Source organism: Cicer arietinum, chromosome 4 (assembly GCF_000331145.2).
Source record: "Cicer arietinum cultivar CDC Frontier isolate Library 1 chromosome 4, Cicar.CDCFrontier_v2.0, whole genome shotgun sequence".
Lineage (NCBI taxonomy): Eukaryota > Viridiplantae > Streptophyta > Magnoliopsida > Fabales > Fabaceae > Cicer > Cicer arietinum.
In genome coordinates, this window is record NC_021163.2 from 58,022,261 (window position 1) to 58,041,446 (window position 19,186).

General features: G+C 30.4%; 2 protein-coding genes and 1 long non-coding RNA gene across 11 annotated transcripts; all 3 read left to right on the plus strand.

The window, feature by feature from the left end:
• Positions 1–1,866: 1,866 nt before the first annotated feature.
• Positions 1,867–6,037, plus strand: LOC101502451 (uncharacterized). Of its 9 annotated transcripts, none has more exons than XM_073367003.1 (10): positions 2,249–2,438; positions 2,784–2,837; positions 2,947–3,092; positions 3,205–3,256; positions 4,077–4,154; positions 4,591–4,651; positions 4,768–4,926; positions 5,074–5,197; positions 5,299–5,404; positions 5,633–6,037. In XM_073367003.1, exons 8-10 carry the CDS (start codon positions 5,154–5,156, stop codon positions 5,870–5,872), a joined length of 390 nt encoding a protein of 129 aa, XP_073223104.1. In that variant the 5' UTR covers positions 2,249–2,438; positions 2,784–2,837; positions 2,947–3,092; positions 3,205–3,256; positions 4,077–4,154; positions 4,591–4,651; positions 4,768–4,926; positions 5,074–5,153; the 3' UTR covers positions 5,873–6,037. The 9 variants fall into 9 exon arrangements, 7 of the variants coding, with proteins under 7 accessions (XP_073223107.1, XP_073223108.1, XP_073223104.1 ...); XM_073367005.1 differs by having other exon boundaries at positions 2,276–2,326; XM_073367006.1 differs by lacking the exons at positions 2,249–2,438; positions 2,784–2,837 and adding an exon at positions 1,867–2,054.
• Positions 6,038–10,393: 4,356 nt separating this feature from the next.
• Positions 10,394–13,625, plus strand: LOC113786132 (uncharacterized). Its single transcript, XR_003472231.2, has 2 exons — positions 10,394–10,588; positions 12,942–13,625. It is a non-coding gene; the product is annotated as an uncharacterized lncRNA (long non-coding RNA).
• A 1,142-nt stretch (positions 13,626–14,767) lies between these two features.
• Positions 14,768–17,338, plus strand: LOC101502134 (GATA transcription factor 12-like). The gene is made up of 2 exons (XM_004498405.4): positions 14,768–15,195; positions 16,341–17,338. Exons 1-2 carry the CDS (start codon positions 14,878–14,880, stop codon positions 17,064–17,066), a joined length of 1,044 nt encoding a protein of 347 aa, XP_004498462.1. The 5' UTR covers positions 14,768–14,877; the 3' UTR covers positions 17,067–17,338.
• The last annotated feature ends 1,848 nt before the right edge of the window (positions 17,339–19,186 follow it).

The window sequence follows — 19,186 nt, forward strand, 5'->3', positions numbered from 1 at the left end:
CGAGTGACGTGATCTATATGTGCTCCAACTCCACGTGACATGTATGAACAAGGTGCATGGAGAAGGAGCAACCAACTCCATGTGATGAAGTACTCGTACATGCAAGTAGTGTGGATATCAAAGATGTAACCTAATAGGCTTGGACGTCCAAAGAATGGCCCATTAGGTCAAGAAGAGATGACTATAAAAAGAGACAGAAATTTAAATCAAATTTTAGTTTCTATAAAGTAAAATTTGGGCTGTTTTTGGGAAAAACTACCCTTGACATTTTTTCTGAAAATTTTTTTTTTATCATTGTTGGATTTGTATGATATAATTGACTTAATAGTTTAGGTTATCACAAGTTTTGTTAGGATGAGTGTAAGATAGTCTTTAATATATGTATTAATAGATGATGTTATATTTGTGTGCACATGTGTATGGATTGTTGTATATAATTCCTATATATTTGATTAAAGTGAGAAGTATAGGATTCATCCTAGCTAGATGAATTCTCCGTCTATATACGACGGAAGCGAGGGGTAAGCGAGGGTAAGTGGGGCACCACTTACGGACGTAATCATGTCCAATCTTACCAAAATAAAGTTACTAACAAGAAGAGGGCATTAGTAAAACTAATGTAGTCTTTACGACATGCTTGTTAGGTAGAGTTCAAGTCGTTAGATTACTCACGTCTAATGACTTGAACATTTAGAAATAGTAAAAATTGAACATTAAAGAGAAACTCAGAAAATAAATGTAGTCCTGAGTTAGAATGCTAATTGATTAATTTCATTTATTGGGACCCACTGAGATGTAATCTCATCCAACTTTATTCAAATGTGTTACAGGTAAGAAAGGCTCAGACCACATGTTGAAGAAATGACGCGTGTCAGTTTACACTATAGTCTGCTTATAGTTTATGGGGAATTATTTTGAACCATGGATGTGTTATGTACTCCATATTTCTATGTTTTTCTTTGAATGTTTAGTATGTGTATGAATACATTTTCATGACTTTGTGTCGGGATTGTATTAATCATCTCTTTTGTCGAATTATGTTAATGCTAAAGTTATATTCTAGACAATTAACTTATGGTATTACAAAAGCGTTTATTGCAAAAGCGCTTTAACTATTATGACTCTGATAGAGTTTTCAAAGTCTTTGTTATTATATAAGTATTAGTACCTAAGACTACGCTTTTACTTAACAAATGTTGTTAAATGTGTGCTATAAAATCCATATTTTGATGTAGTGTATGTTGATGTTTCCACTAGAGACTTCTTTACTAAATCTAGACATGTTGAATCTTTAGATCTTTCCTTAAACAATCACTACACAAAAATATAGATTTTATAGTGAACATTTACAGCGTTTGTAAAGTAAAAGTGTTGTTGTATTATATTTTAAAAATACATGGAGGCTAAGACAACGCTTTTTCGAAAAGCGTTGTCATAGGTACTAGTAGTTATATATAATAACAAAGCATTTGACATCATTATTTTATAAAAGCGTTGTTATAAGGTCAAAATATTTACAATGCTTTTTCTATTAGCGTTGTTATAAGGTCAAAATATTTACAATGCTTTTTCTATTAGCGTTGTTATAGGGTTATATGACACTTTCATATGGTCTTTTAAAACATTTTTTGTAAAAGCGATGTCATAGGATCTCATACACTTATAGTCATTTAAAGTGATTTTTAAAAAAGTTTTGTCATAGGATCTTTTTAATTTTTTTTTAGTGTATGCATATGTAAGGGGTTTTCTTCACTTTTTTTTCCTCTTTTAAAACTAGGGTTTTCTAAATCACTGTGCCCACACAAAAAATTAACTTTCTCTCTAGTGACATAACCCTTCCATCTCTTTAAAAAAAAATTTCTCCCTCCGTCAGAAGAAAATAAAATAAAATCACATCTTCTTCTCATTTACCAAATCCATGGCTCATTCACCAAAAAATTAAATTTGACTACCTCTATTTTCCTTCACCAATTCCACCAAAAAATCAACCATCATCGACAATCAAATCCCTAATAGGGTTATTGAAGACGACAACAACAACGACCTTTAAGAAGGTGAGATCCTTGACGAAGACGATTCTTCCGCCACTTCCAAAACCCAACTACACTTTCGCAACTGTTGAAGAGTTTTCACTACAAAAAAAATATCTATTGTGACATTTAAGTTTTAGTGATATCTCACCTTTTGTCACTATAAGTACTTTTAGCTACAGACAGTGTCACATATCTTATTTAATATCAATTCATCATAACTTAAAAATGAAAACTCAAATATTCATGTCCAAAATAACATTCAAGTCCACCCAAACAAGAACAATTCACCCTAAGTATATTATTTCTTTCCTATTTCGATATGAGAAGCTTTTTTCCCTATTCTTCTCAAATTTGCCCATTTCGATCTCGGAAGCTTTTCCCGATTTCTTATCATTTTCGATTCTGGTTCTGGTTTAATTTATTGAACTTTTATTGATTCTAGTTCCGATTTCTTCATCATTTTCTAGATTTATGGTTATGTGTTTTGTTTTCTCTTATCTAAATTGCAAATCTGGATTTCTAGTTCAATGTTTCTGTGTTTTGTTTTCTGAAATTTTGCATTTTCAATTTGCAGATTTGAATCTCTTTTTTACATTTTCTTTGGTTTCAGATCTGATATTATAGTTACATCATATTGTTTTGCTTACTTTTATTGATTTTCGATCGCATCATTGTTTCTTCACCTTCTCGGAGAGATTTATTCTACGATGATGTGTGACTTCCTTTTGGGGTATTTGTCGTTCATTTCAGAAATTTTTCATTACTTCAATCACGATCGTAAAATCTATCCCATTTGAATTTCAGGTTGTTCAACATTTTATAGGTTTTTAATTTTAGTTTCTTCAATTGCATCTTTCACCAATTATGTATGTTCATTTTTTAGGGATTCTTAATTTCTTATAATTTCTCTCAGAAAAACCAAAGCGCTCTCTTGATGTCAACCGAAGTAATGACTCTAAGAGTCCCGTTCAGCCGCCACAAATCGTCGCTGTAAGATGTACATAACCAGACATGTTCATGATTGTGAGTCATTAGCTAAGAAAGCTGATGGTTCTCAAGGTAGAAATCATGATTTGTCATTAAATTGGACTGTTTAGTTAGCATTAGCCAGAGATATGCTCAATTCTATTGTGTTTTTATCATTTTTGCTAATATTTTGTGTCCTCTTCAGGTATGGTGGTGCTCCACGAGTTTATTCTATGGATGATTATTTTATGATTAAGGTTGTTGAATATACACACTGGCCTTTTATTTTGACAAAACATTGTTATCACTATGTTTAACGGTTTCGAATTTGATTGAGACTTTGTTTTGTAGTTTAAGGGGGTTTTAATCACTATGTTTGGTTACTGAAAATTCTTGTTCATATTTTATTCTTTCGTACTTGTATTGATTTTTTAGTTGAAATTGTGGTTGCTCTGTATTTCCATTTCCACGCTTATTGCCTATGAACCACATACACTGCACACTGGCGGCTGACACATTAACTATGATAATAGTTTGAGAAAATGAATTAATTGAATGTAATTTTTAGTGTCCGTGTCCGTGTTAGATACGGACAATTTGAGAAATTGAATTAATTGAATGTAATTAAAGTGTTAGTGTCTGTGTTGGTGTTAGACACAAAAATTTGGACGTGTCTTCGATCAGAAGTACTGGTGTTACAAAACTTACTGCTGAGTCAATTTGATTTTAATAGCTTAAATTTTGCTTAGATGTTGTTTTGTAGTTTGAGGGGATTTTGAATACTGTGTTTGGTCACTGAAAATACTTGTTGATATTCTGCTATTTTTTTTGCCTGTTTTGATTTTTAAATCGACATTGTGGTTGTGTTTCTAACTGAAATTTAAGCTAATTTGATTTTAATGGCTTAAAATTCGAAAGATATGATGTTCTATGTAGTTTGAGGGAATATACGATTACTATATTTGGTTACTGCAAAGGCTCTATGATGATCTGCTCTCTATTTTTATTTTATTAAGATTTTATTGTTTTTTCCATCTACTTTAAATTGCTAATGTGGCTGTGTCTGTGATTTTGCAGTTTTGGCAAGAAACAGATAAAGCAACTTATCTTTTGAGGCAACATTTCTTCCATAAATTGCATGATCGAGAATAGAAGGTAGCCATATTTAGGTGATAGATGGCATGATTAGCTTAGGCATAAGTATAACTGTTAGCATTAGCATTAGATTAAGCACAACCTTTTGTTGGTGTTATTATTGTCTTCCTTGGTTAATACCAATATTTTAAAACCGAACCTGCACTATCTGTAATTCGGTTATTTGAGTGATTTCATAATTTTGTTCTGGTTTGAGTGTTTTAATGTTGTTGAAGTTGATTTGAACCGTAACTTGAAAGTCTCGCTAGTTTGATGTCCAGTTCGGTTTTTAAAATATTGCTTAATACAATTTGCTGTGATACAAAAAAAAGTTTGATTCATTTGTTTACATAACATTATTATTAACGTATGATGATTTCACGCTTAAGAAGACACTCCTACCAAATACAAGTTCAGGGTCTTTGGAAGTTATTCTACTGTTGGTTTCTTTTTGCAGGACAATACCATTTGCCTGGAACCTCATTACAGCTGGTTACGTTGAACAAACTGTACATGGGGTATGATTTGTTGTTCTATTCAACTATGTTGCAATATTTCATTCATTGTGTTTCCTGAAATGCATCTGTTGCTTCAAGGAAAACTACTCAACTAACGTTAGTATGTGTTTTTATAGGTAGATATCAACATAATTTGTCTTCTATTCATTGGCAAGCTACTTGAACCAGTATGGGGTCCCAGGGAATTTCTAAAGTTCATCTTTATAGTTAACTTCTGTGTGCATTTTCATCACCACTATTACTTTATACTACATTACAAGACAGGAGATTTATCTGTAAGTGTTTGAAACCCATTATTACCATATGAGATTATATTTTCTGTTGCTTGTGCTATTATCTATCTTATCTTCTTCCCGTTTAATAGATTTCCCTTTTTCCCATATCTTGCACTGCACTTTCAAACTCCATTTTTCTATTTGAAGCTTAATACAGGACCATTTGAAGTTTGATTACTTGGTCTCTATTTGCTTCAACACTAGAAAACATTGTTGGTCAAGTATTTATGAAGCTAAATTTAAATATTGAAAATTTGAAACAAGCCTTGGAGTAAGTTATATAATATGTTGTCTTTTAAAGTCATATTAGATGCTATGCGTGCCATTTGCACAGTATTGTTAATTTATCTTTATACTTTTGCAATGCTCTAGTTATACACCACTTTCTGGATTTCATGGAGTTATATCTGGCTTCTTGGTTAGCATCAAACAAATTATACCAGATCAAGAGATTCCTTTCCTCAAGATAAAAATGAAGGTTTGATGCTCTCACTCTGTTCCTTAACTTGTAGTTCATTGCTTAATTTACTTTACAACAACAATAGTTTTACGAGGCCCTAAATATGGTGCCACTTCTATTCTCTGTTTAATGGCTACCATCAACCACTTTCTAGAATTTTTTTGGGAATATTTTACAATTTTGAACTTTATAGCAACATTGTAACTTGATTATTTTCCCTGGATTATGTGCAAACAATCTTTGTAGGTTTTACTATGCCAGAGTGCTTTCCAGGAGATACTTAAGCAAATGATGAACAGGCAGTCATCTGATGATGCATGTGTTACTTCTGGAGAACTTTTGGAAGAGATCGTTGCCAAAGAAAGCGCAAGTCTCATGAAGGACTCACGAAGGAAAAGAGAGGACATAGGCAAAGGCTTAGTTCATGATCAATATCAACTAAGGGATGCAAAGACTGGAAAAGTGATGCAAAGGCTTAGAACTTGATCAATATCAACTAAGGTGTTGCTTCTTTTGTTATCTACCGATTTGAAACATTGGAAAAGTGATATTTTGTTGATCAAATATTTTGTTTAGGAAGATGATTATTGTTCTTTAAGAAATTAGTTTGTAGTTTATCACAATAAATATTAAGAAATTCATTCTAGCTTCTATTGAAAGTTTATTAAATCTTTTAAAGCAAAATAACTATTTATTGTATATTTTAATAGAATTTGTAAAATTAAAATATATTTTATTGTATGTTTCAATAGCATTAGTTAATAAAAATAAATTAGAATTTTAAATTTAATTTTACTGATATTAATAATTTAGAATAACAATTAGTAGGGAGATAAAATAAATTTAATTTAATAAATAATAATAAGTTTTAGTGACAGGCAATACTGTAGGAATATATTAATTTTTTTATTTATATTTATCTAGTTTTTAGTGACAGATAATACCGTAGGAATTGACTAATTCTTTATTTATATTTATTTAGTATTTAGTGACAATCATTATTGTAGGTAGAAATAAAAAACATGTAGTGACAATGCTCATAACATGTAGTGACAGTCTTCAAAGTGTAGCAGGACGCCCCCTTAAAGTTGACACTAGATTTGGGTGTCACTCAAAGTATTATTGACTTTTACCTACAGTTTTTAACATTTAGTGAAACATTTTGTGTGTCACGATAGGTCAATTTTTTTGTAGTGTTTGGAGGTAAAGTTTCAATCTTTTTATTTTAGGGTTCTATTAAAAAAAATGTTTTTTAAATTGTTTCTTGAATATTTCTTGTTTTTAAAATTTATTCTTTGTTAATTTTCTCCAGCATTTACAATAACATTCACCATCATAGTAAGTTGGTTGTTAAAGCTGATTTTTATTGTTTCAAATATAAAATTGAACCTAAATGGGAGGACCCATTTGTTTTAATGGTGGAAAATGGACTACGACTTTTCAGAAGATAAAGTCTGATACTAGTTGGTTGTGAAGTACCAATGTCAATTTACAAGAAAAATGTTTGAATTGTAAATTTACCTATTTAAAATTGTCTATTAAAAACTTAAGAGAATAACTCGAGATTGATCTTGGTGGTGAAAACAAAAAATGGATAACATTATTGGTTCTTGACCAGAAAACACATAACATTCTTGGTTAATTAAAATCAACAATTTAACTTATCTATTTAACTTGATAATCAAACAGAATGAAAGTAAATAGGTTAGTGAAGAAACACCACAAAAGGATATATCCTAGTTCACCCAACTCAGGCTACATCCAGTCCTCGCAATTGTGAGATTTTTCACTAAGTGTTCAAACGAAGAACAATCTTGATTTTACACCACCAATTCAGATCAACATTGATCTGTTACAATGCAAATCCTTTTCACTCAGAAAAGAGTTCAATTAGGTCACCTAACAATCTTTATAGAGGATTTTACACTTCACCTTTTAACCATAAAAGGATTTTCTACAAACTACTCAAACTATAATCGACAATCATAGTCTTGAGTTTACACAATAATGATTTAAAGTGTTTGACAGAATCTGAATAATCTCAATACTTGTATGAGGTTAGATTCTTTACAAAAGACTCAGTAAAATAATAAAAAGAGAATCGAATATGAATATCACTGATTCTTTTGATGGATGAGAGACTTTCGAGTGTATAAATGTAAGTAAGTGATTGATTTTCTTAGCGATTGAAGTTTTAGTTTTTCCTTGAGCTTGGGGTTCCTTTTATAGGCTTCAAGAAGGCTAATGACATCAAATTTGACTGTTGAAAAGTGTCCAACTATCATGTGTCAGATTTGACTAAAGACGATACTTTTTTGAACCAGAAATGTTCTTCACTTGAACATTTTGCGTTTTGCTTATGTGTTAATAATGGTTGATATGTAGCTTCTCATTCTTGAATGTGATTTTATGATACTTTGTTATGTGCACAGATATCTCAGATATGTGCTTAATGTATTCAGTTCAATACTGTCTTTGATTCGTGCTAACAGGCAGTGGCGGAGCTTGATAGAAAAATTTGGGGTGGCCGACATAAAAATATAGTATATAAATTAAATATATAAATAATATTATATAGTAAAAAATTAAATTGTAATAAACTAAATTAAATATATAAATAATATAATATAGTAAAAAATTAAATTGTGTTAAACTGAAGAATCAAATAATTTAGGAAATATAAAACATCTTATATGGAACAACAAAACTAAAACACAATGACAAAAAAACTCAAACAAAAATACAACAAAACTCAAACACCTTATGTTCAACAAAAAAGACTCAAACACTCTATATGAACATAAAATCAAACACCTTATGTGCGATAAAAAAACTAAAACAAAACTTTATATGAACATAAAATCAAACACCTTATGTGCAACACAAAAACTCTAAACAAAAATCAACACTAACATCTAATTAAAACTCCAAATAAAAATTTCAAACTCCAAATCAAAGCTTCAAACTCAACACTAACAAAATAAACTTTAAATTTCATGTTAACTGAACAACATAAGCAAAAAGTAGAATTACACAAAAATATGGGATACTGCAGTATAAGTTAAATTCTTAGGATAGATAAAACTCGCGGAGAATTCAAAACTAACTAAGAAAAATTGAAATCAAAACGAACTAACTAGCAGAATTCCAAATCAAAATTAACTAACAAAAATCAGCACTAACACAATAGAAATTCGAATCTTTTGAACTAAGCAGCGACGCGATCTGGAGACAGATGAAGTTGTTGCTAACAGAGAGGCGAGAGTGGCCATGGAGGCAGTCAGGCAGAGGCGGCCATAGGCCCGCATCGAATAGAGGAGAAGATCGTAGAAGGACCGGTACAGGTAGAGGTTGCGGTGGTCGCGAAGTCAGAGAGTGAAGGAGCCGTCGTGGCTAGCTCGTGGAAGCCGAGATGGGACAAGATCGGAGGGAGGAGTGCTGTGTGAGAGAAGAACGAGTGTTCTTGGAGTTCTTGTGGAGTTCGTGATCTGGCAGAGGAGCAGAGAAGCGACCTGAGGCGGCAACTTAGTTGTTGTGATTCGTGAATTGGATTCTAGAGGGGGGAGAGAGGAAGGCTTGGAAGAGAGAGGAAGGCTTGGAAGAGAGATGAAGAAAGAAAAAACTGAATTTTTTTTTTTTGGGTGGCTGCGGCCCGCCCTGTCCCTACTATGCTCCGCCCCTGCAAACAGGTTGGAGAATGATGTTAACATTCTGGAGACTGATGTTAATATTCTGGAAATTGATTGTTAACATGTTGGAGAATGATGTTAACATGCATGAGATTAAGGTTAATATGTTTGAGATTATTCATTTTTGAATCAAGAATGTTTTTTTACTGAACATTCTTAATTTTACTTGAATGATGATATGTTGCCTTTAATTTAATTATTATTGACATTATTCCATGGGTCTTTCATTACTTGTGTATGTATCTCCGATATGCAGCTGGAGCATATGTTTCAATAATGTTCTTCGTTCTTGACAGTCAAGCTAGAGAATGATCAGTCTTGCTTGAACTTGCTTGATTCATCATAATCTATAGTTTTTCTACTTTGTATTTTGAATTGATTTTTTGCTGAGATGAGTCATTTATATTCCTTGTACAATACTGGAAATGCACTTTGTAAATCGCATGAGCTTTCTTTGCATTAACATATGATTTAAACTTTCTTTTATGAAAAACGTGGAGAACGTTCTTGGTTTTCATCAATAGTGTATATCTTGAATATCTTTTACATAAAAATTTAAAAAAATTTTAATATACTAACTCTAATTTATTGTATAAATTATACACAAAACACATGTGAGTCGCTTGACATGTTCTAAAAATTAGGCCAATATTATAACAATATACTACAGTAGATCATATTCTCATATTAGTAAAATATATCAAATAATACTATTTAGGATTTAAATAATTTTTGTTGTGAATCAGTTATCACTTATTACTTATCACCTACCACTTATAACTTATTAGCTATCACTTATCAGCTATCATTTATCACTTATCAGCTATCACTTATCAACTATCTCTTATTGTGAGACTCTAAATATTTTAAACTCTAATATATGCAATTTTAGTGTATTTTGTGTTGAATTGCTTAGGCCTTTAGCCTAAATTTTATTTTATGAATTAAGTACCAAAAATATATTTTCTTAGAGTTAGTAATATATTTATATATATATATATATATATAGATTATTTATTAGAGAATAATTTAATTAAGTTATGAAGAATTTATTATCGATAAAATTTTTAAGATATCTCATGTTACTAATAAATTCATATGTCATTTGAGTTGCGACAAAAGTAGGGTTTTTTATTAAATTAGATTGAGAAGTGAGTGATGTGATTTGTGTAAGAGTGTGTAGATGTTGTAATGATTATTTTAGTAAAAAGTTAAATATTTAATTATATATATATATATATATATATATATATATATATATATATATATATATTGTATTAAAAAAATGAAGGTACTAGCCCTTTTAAAAAGGAAGCCAGCGACCCTTTCTATTTTCTTCATTCAGCTTTACTATTCTTGTTGCTTTTTCTTGGCCAAACAAAAGCACAAGTGTTAGTGTTTGCAAGAAAAAAAACTTCATTTTTCTACTAAATCAAAGTTTCATTTTAAGAAGTGTTAGAAAGAAAAGTTGCTTTGATCTACAAGGTGGTGCTTGTGAGCTAATTTATTTGAGGTGAGATACTTCCTTCTGTTTTTTCTTCTTAAATTCGAAAAAATTTATATGTGAGGGGGTTGAGTGAAATTTTGAGTTCTTAACCAATGCCTTGTTGTTGTTGTTGTTGTTAGTATTAATTTTGTTGTTAGTATTGTTGTTGTTGTTGTTGTTGTTGATGTTGTTGTTGTTGTTGTTGTTGTTGTTGTTGTTGTTATTGTTGAGAAAAGTGAAATGAGTTTCCTTCTCTCCCTCTCAAATCTATAGGAGAAAATGCATTTTTGGTTTTATTTGATTAAATTGGTTTAATGTAAAACTATGGAGGTGTTGGTATTGAGTGTGTTATTTAAAAATAAAAATTTTATCCTTGTTATAGATGTTGTTAGTAATGGTTAAAAAAATTGTTTTTTGATGTGTTTGAGTTATTTAATGAGTTATTTTTAAATAAATGAGTTTGAACTGAATTTTAAAATTTACAAGAAAATTTAGAGTTGTTAAAGTTGTGAAAAAGTTCAAATTTTAATTAAGTTAAAAAGTTTGAGTAAAAAGTTAGATTGAAATTAAAATGTTACTCTTTTAATTACTCTTGGATTGAGTTTTAAAAGAAAAAATTTAGCGTATTTTATTAACTCAAATTTTTGGTGCTCTAAGGATTAAGTGATATAACATAAAAAGACTTAATTTTGAAATTATGATGTGGTTGGATAAATTTTGGTGGTGGACAAAATTGTTATGAATCTTTATGTTTATGTATATAGCTTTTAAGTCTCGAAAATGAATCGAGGTCATTGGCACCGAGTTAGCGGTGGGGAGAACTCTAAAATATTAATGTTGTTGTGGTGAATAAAGAAAAATGGTTTTATTAGGTTATGCCTTTCCAAAGAATAGTAGTTATGGTTGATGATCAATAATTTATGCATATGATTAACAAATTTTTGAACTTGTGATTAAAGGAAAATTAGGGAATTGTGGTTTCAAGCTTGTATATGTATACTTTCAATTTTTAGAAAAGTTTGCATGATTTTAATTAAAGTTTCAAATTTATTAAGTAAAGATTAAAGTCTTGAGTTATATATATATATATATATATATATATATTTTAAAGGTTCCAAGTTTCATGAATTAAAATACAAACTTTGTTGAAAAATATATATTTTGAAAAGGATGAAAATATTTCATAGAATTAGAACTTTGAAATTAGAAAAAATATTAATTGATATTTGTTTGTGTGATTATGTTGTTATGAGGTAAATATTTTACTTGAACTTTTAGTCTTTAAAAAACATAGTGGATCAAACTTGTAGTTATTTGAGAAAAATAAAATGAGTTATGGCAAATTTAAGAAAAATTTATGGTTGTGTGAGAAATTTCGAGAAAAATAATTTAAAACGTTTCGAATAATTAGTGAATTCACTGAAAAATTAAAGGATGTTAATTTCTTAAAATATGTTTTATATGTTGAAAGTGTGTTGTGGATAATAATATTATTAGTCATTACTTATTGTAAATTGTTTTAGTGAAATATACTCTAAGGGAGTTAGGAGTAAGAAATGGTTTGTAAGATAGTTAAAGTTTCAGGGATTAATTTGACTAAGTCAAACACTATTTGATTTAAGGTGTCGGCATGGACAAGATTTTCTGTTGTGTTTGATTGTTGTAGTGATAACTGTTGAAAAAACTATAATTAAAGTAAGGGCTCCTTCCAAATTTTTAATTTGCATATATGGACCTTATGTGTGTGATTGATGTGAGAATATGTGATGATTAATATTGATGTGATTATGCATTATTGAGTGATAATACGCGTTACTACATGTAATGAATGTTACTAAGGAAAATGTGTCTTGAGTATGCTCTGTGAAAAGTATGAAAAATTATTAGTGTTTAATGAATATTAAAAGGGAGTCTTTTAATAGCTGTATTTATATAATAATTATTGAGAAAATGTCAGAGTATGCTCATGCATTTCATAGTTGGTGGTGACCAATAGGAGCCACGAAGTTTAGTGGTGACCGCGATGGGCCACATAATGGTTCCATGATTTGATTGGTCAATCTTATCCTTATGATGACTTTTTGTTGTGTATTTCTGTGATAGACTATACTCTGGTAAATCGTGTTGATCTGTGATGGGTGGCACCTCGGTAATTAGTATTGATTTGTGAGAGGCGGTACATTTATGATTTACGCCCATCGATGAGGATTTGGAAATTCCGGAATAATGTGCACTGGCATATAAACATTGCATTAGGGTGTTTGGCATGCGATTCATATTTGTTATGATATGATATATGTATATTTATGCTCTGTTATTGTTTGTTTTCATGTAATAATTGCTAAATGTTTATTGTTTGTCTTCATCTGTTTGCCCTCAGATGATACTCGAATTCGTTCTACCGACTATTGCCCTGACGAAGGAAATGTCATTAGACTTCCCTGACTGACACTCGTCGACTGCTTAGGCATTCAATCCCATCTCAAGTAGGGCTACATATATGGGTCGAGTCAGAGCTCTCGCTTTCGGTAGTGAGCTGTTTGGATTTTCGTGCGCCGCTGAAGCCACTTATCTCGTGGGTGGACCTGGCTTTTGAGGAGACTGGTCCTTCTATGGCTAATGAGGAAGATGAAGTTACTTCGAGGAGAGATACTACGTCATGAGGAATTTGTGCAGTGTGTGGAGATTACCCTTGTTACTGTAGTTATTAGTGGATGATCAGATAATAGGGTCTTAGTGTTGTTCTTTTGGTGGTTGTACTTATTTGGTTCTGGGATAACTATATCTATGACATAACTTGTCAGTTGACTTTTTGGTGGGTCCATGTTCCATTTTTTTGACGTTTTGGGGGATGACATTCTTGGAGCAGTACTTACTTATGTGCAAGTGTATGCCGAGAATACCCCAGGGGTACGAGCGATGTCTAATAGGTCTCATAGCCCAGATGTATTTTCTATTTGTATATTTTGGATTATTGTCCAATAAACTATCTTAGGTTGTTAGTATTATATATGATGTAATTATTTATAACTCTTTTCGTTTTGTGTTACGACATATTATTTTATTAAGTTGTTTTAATATTAAAAAAAATGCATTCGACCTGTTAAAAATCGGGATGTTACACTTATCTCTTATCAACTACCACTTATCACTTATCAACTATCACTTATCAATTATCACTTATCACTTTTCAGCTATCACTTATCACTTATCAGCTATCACATTTTATCACTTATCAGTTATCTCCTATCACTTATAACTTATCACTTATCATCTATCACTTATCATCTATCACTTATCATCTATCACTTATCACTTACCACTTATCACCTATCACTTATCATTTATCATCTATCATTAATCACTTATCAACTATCACCTATCACTTATCACTTACCAGCTATCACTTATCAGTTATCCCCTATCACTTATCACATATCACTTATCATTTATCATCTATCATTAATCACTTATCAACTATCACCTATCACTTATCATTTATCAGCTATCACTTATCAGTTATTCCCTATCACTTATCACTTATCACTTATTAGTATAAAATGGTTGTCTAAAAGGTAAAATTGTGATATGACATATGATTTTGAATAAACTTTTTAAATGTGAATACGATTGAATGCATGAAAGTAGTTTAATTTTCTATGAAGAAAATAGTTATGTTAAAAAAATTAAAAAATGAATAATTATTAATTATTACAAGTTAATTTGTGAAAATCAAATTATATAAACCTATAGGATAATTGTTGTTTGATATATACTAATCGGTTGTGATGAATTCTCAACTTTTCCGACTAAACTTGATATAGAGATGATAATTCCCGACTAATGGGTTCTATAATTGATGTATTATATGAATGCAATCCAGTCTATTCTCACCTATACATAACGACAAAATACTTTTTTTTTCTAATTTAACTTTTTTATTTTATTTTTGTTTTAGAAACTTAATTTTCCCTTATTATTATTATGAAAATAAAAGCAAAAAAATTGAAATAGAAATTTAAAAAATACCAATCTGTTGTAGTATTTCTAATTTAAGTGTATGATGTCCACTTCAAGCGGGTAAAATTAAACAAACCCTCTTCTCCTTTACTCTCTCTCGAGCCTCCACTCAAAGCCACAACTTCTCACACTTTCTGCCTCAAACATACCCTATACTTTCTCACTTCATAACTCAATCTCTTTCATGCATCATAACATATTTTACAAACAAAACTTTAGCTTCAACTTCCAAACACAACACATAAACAACAAAATTAAAAAAAAAATTAAAAAAAATTAAAATTTCCCTAGGACGAATGGAAGGCACATCCAACTTTTTCCAAACTACCTTTTGCCAACAACAACTCTCTTCCGACAACAACCAAACAAATAACACCACTTCTACCACCACCACCGCCGACCAATTCATCGTTGAGGACCTCCTTAACCTCTCCAACGACGATGTTATCATCGCCGAAACCAATCTAGACGCTGCCATCGGAACCTCGACCAACTCCTCCACCATCATCAATAGCTGCAACTCATCATTTTCCGGGTGTGACCACAATCTCGTACATGATATTGGTGGCCACAATCTTTCTGATTGTCATTTCTCCGGAGACCTCTGTGTTCCGGTATATTTATATATTATATATCTATATTAATTAATCAACTAATTAACAAACACAACCAATATTTAATTTTACCTTTTTAGTTAGTTCCCATGCAAATTTTATTATAATTAAACCATTCAAAACATATACATGTTTGGAAGTTTGAATTTTCAACCATTGTTTGTTTGCTAATAATTTCAGGGAGAAAAAAACAAGTAGGCATAAATACAACAGAATCGCTCACATTCCACGGTTCGAAAACTAATTTTATTGCCACATTTGTTTCAATTATTATTACCAATTTGAATTTAAATAGTATCAAAAACTCTAAAAACATTAGCTGAACATAAAATAAGCTTATGTATAATACTACTTTCGTCCTGTCCTCTCAATTGATTATTTCCTGAGATTTGAATCCTCTTTCCTGATATTTAAATCCTCTCAATTGAGTTAAAATGTCTCATTTCTTTCTATTTCTCTTAATTTTATTTCAAATTTTTTCAATTTTGATTAAAAATTTATTATTATTTCACATTTATTATTACAACCTACGAGAAATACTATAATAAAACCATAAATATTGATTCTCTCTAGTAAATAGTATACTTGTAAAACAATACTAATTGTCAGAAAATTTAACATTATAATCAACTTTATTAATATTGATAGTTTAGTCAACGGAGCCTTGTATACATATATATATATATATATGGACAAAGGTAGTATAATTTTACTATTATATATTTCCTTATGTATGAAATATAAGAAAAAAAAGTGACTAAAAAGTTAATTTATACAGAAAAAGAAAAGTGCACTATCAGTGTCAATCAATTTTACATTGACAAACAATTAGAACCATTGATTTTATTATCTCATCACACGATTTTACTATCAGTGTCAACCAATTTTACATTGACAAAACAATTAGAACCATTGATTTTACATAATCAACGGTTTGTATATTATGTCAATAAAAGACGATTTACACTAACAATATATGATCATTAATCCCTAATGCATATGATGTTAATTCAAAATGAGATTCATCAACTTTTTAGTTGTTTTTTTACTTATATTTTATTAGAGAGACAATATTAATTAATTAGTATTATGAGAGAATATATATATATAGGACTAATTAATTGTAGTGTTTAAATTTGAAATAGAATGACGATTTAGCGGAGTTGGAATGGCTTTCAAATTTTGTGGAGGAATCATTTTCAAGTGAAGATCTCCAAAAGTTGCAACTAATTTCCGGCAAGAAAGTGGGAAGCAAGGACGAAGAGGTCCACGAGTTCTCCCAACCCAACCGAAACAACCCGATATTTAACAAAGAAGTGTCAGTTCCAGCTAAGGCTCGTAGCAAGAGAACTCGTGGCCCCCCATGCGATTGGAGCTCGCGTCTCCTTGTTTTGTCTGAGACTGCGTCGTCTTCTTCTGAGTCTGAACTCCTTATTCCAACTCCAACCTTACCATCTACCACAGTTCTCCCAAAGAAGCAGAAGACTGCTTCTAGAAGAAAGGACAATGGTGACGGAGGTTCAGGAGGAGATGGTCGTAGGTGTCTACATTGTGCAACTGATAAGACGCCACAATGGCGAACTGGGCCTAAAGGCCCAAAAACATTATGTAATGCATGTGGTGTGAGATATAAGTCAGGTCGATTGGTACCTGAATACAGGCCCGCAGCAAGTCCAACTTTTGTGCTCACAAAACACTCCAATTCACATCGTAAGGTGTTGGAGCTACGGAGACAAAAGGAAATGGTGCGGGCCCACCAGCATCATCAACACCAATTTTTACACCATCAAAATATGATTTTTGATATTTCCAACAGTGACGAATACTTGATTCACCAACCTGTGGGCCCTGATTTCAGACAACTGATCTAGTAGGTGCTAGTTTAGGATAGCTATTCAGGAGCACATAATTAATTGATTTTTTTAGCAACTTCTTAATTTGTTTTCCAACATAAAATTTTGTTGGTGCTTATACCATGTTTTTTCTTAACTCAAAATTTGAGTTTATGTAGACTGTGGTCTATAATTTTATTTTATGAATAAAAGGGGCAAGCCCAAAAAGGAAAACCAAAACCAAAACAAAAGGCTAAAGGCCTGTAGTTTGGTACACTTGAAATATTATTCAATTTTATTTTTCATTTCAATTATTTCCTTTTGTTGCATTCCTATATAGACTTAAAGTTTTTTTTCTTCTTGTTTTGGTTCATTGCCACTTTAACTTAAATTATGGATTTGCATAATTTTGATTCAAATTTTCTTCAAACTCTCTTAATCCTCTTTATTATTCTTAATTTTTTTTTTGGATTGAAAGTTATATAGTATAGATCATGAATACAAAATTTTATACAGTCTAAAATAATTTGATATATTATTGTGATACACAAAAATTAATATCTTATGCATTTTTATTGAACATTGTTAATCTTCATAAATCTCAATAAGATATAAAATGAATTTAAATTTGTATAAAATTTTAGTGCATGATCTAAATAATATATAAACTTTCAATCCAACGAAAATATTTATAAAAAAAAAATGAAAAGAAAGGTTAAATAAATTTTTGGTCCTTAAAAATATACCATATTTTACTTTTAATCCCTATAAACTTTTTTCAAACAATAGTCTCTCAGATATTTTTCGTCAATAAGTTTGGCCCTTACTTTTAAAACAATTTATATGTATCGTCTGAATTTTTAAATGATTTTTTGCATGTATATTTAGAACATTGTAAGAATCTCGCCCACAAAAATTTAGAATTGTTTAACATAGGATGAATTAAATATGGTTTTATTAAGTTTTTAGTGCTTAAAAATTCATATTTTGTTAAACAATTCTAAAAGATTATAAGGAGAGTTCTTATAATATTCTAAACATGTCTAGCAAAAAAAAATTGTTTAAAAATTTGATTGATACACATGACGTGACTTAAAAACGATACGCGAAAGCGCTTCCTTTTACAGCGCTTTTTTGACAAGCGCTGTAAAAGCCTTATAACGTGATGTGCAAACGTTATATGACCTACTACAGCGCTTGTTTTACAGCGCTTGGCATCAAAAGCGCTGTAAAAGGTTCCGTTATTTTTAAAATATAATTACAAAGCGCTTGTGTTTAGCAAGCGCTGTAAATGGACGCTGTTAAATGTCATTTTTGGCGTAGTGGATATATGATAAAGACTAAAAACGATATATGATATATTTATAGAGATCAAAACATGTTTAACTCTTAAAAAGAAATAGAAAACATTGAAGTCAAGCTAATCACATTTCTGAAACTAGATTAACCAATTGATTTTTTTACAAGCAAATTTTATTAAAATAAGAGGTACTCAAATCCATTACATTGTAATGAAACAATTCCACTAACATCAAAATACGAAGTTTTTGTTTCTACCTTATTTGTTAATAAACCATAACCATGAATTTTTTTTATGTTATTAACACCCCTTTGTATTTTCCACCTTCCCATTAAAATTAATGTTATTTCTAAACAACCAAATGTTCCAAACAAAAAAAAGTTATTGTACATTGACAAAGAAAAATATTTGTTTGCCTTTAAGTTATAACGACAAATATCAATATTATTAAATTAAACATTTTGTCTCAAATTCAAACATAAAACTTTACAGTTGTATGTGAAATTTAATTAGATGGTAATTGTTACCACTTTAAGAAGAAAAAAACGCAGTTAATCAACAAAACGTCCTAAAAGAAAATTTCAACATGCATGTAGTACTTTTTGTGATTGGTATTGCAAGTTGCTATCCCGTTGAAAAATTCTCAACCTATATTTGACCCCTAAAATTAATAACTACATTTCTTTTGGATCAACATAAAATTAGGGTTTTCTGAAGTGAAACCTAATTGTAGCAATATACTATAAAACAATACCTTTTTTTAAGGGTAAAAGTTTTATACCGTCGTCACAACAATTATAACTGAATAACAGCGTAAAAACTTTTTATTTGACAATATATATAAATTAAACCCTATATT

Coding starts and splice junctions, on each gene's coding strand:
- LOC101502451 (XM_073367006.1), top strand. CDS start 5,154: ATGAAGCTAAATTTAAATATTGAAAATTTGAAACAAGCCTTGGA. Junction 5,198..5,298: donor AATTTGAAACAAGCCTTGGA/GTAAGTTATATA, acceptor GCAATGCTCTAG/TTATACACCACTTTCTGGAT. Junction 5,405..5,632: donor TCCTCAAGATAAAAATGAAG/GTTTGATGCTCT, acceptor CAATCTTTGTAG/GTTTTACTATGCCAGAGTGC.
- LOC101502134 (XM_004498405.4), top strand. CDS start 14,878: ATGGAAGGCACATCCAACTTTTTCCAAACTACCTTTTGCCAACAACAA. Junction 15,196..16,340: donor CCGGAGACCTCTGTGTTCCG/GTATATTTATAT, acceptor AATTTGAAATAG/AATGACGATTTAGCGGAGTT.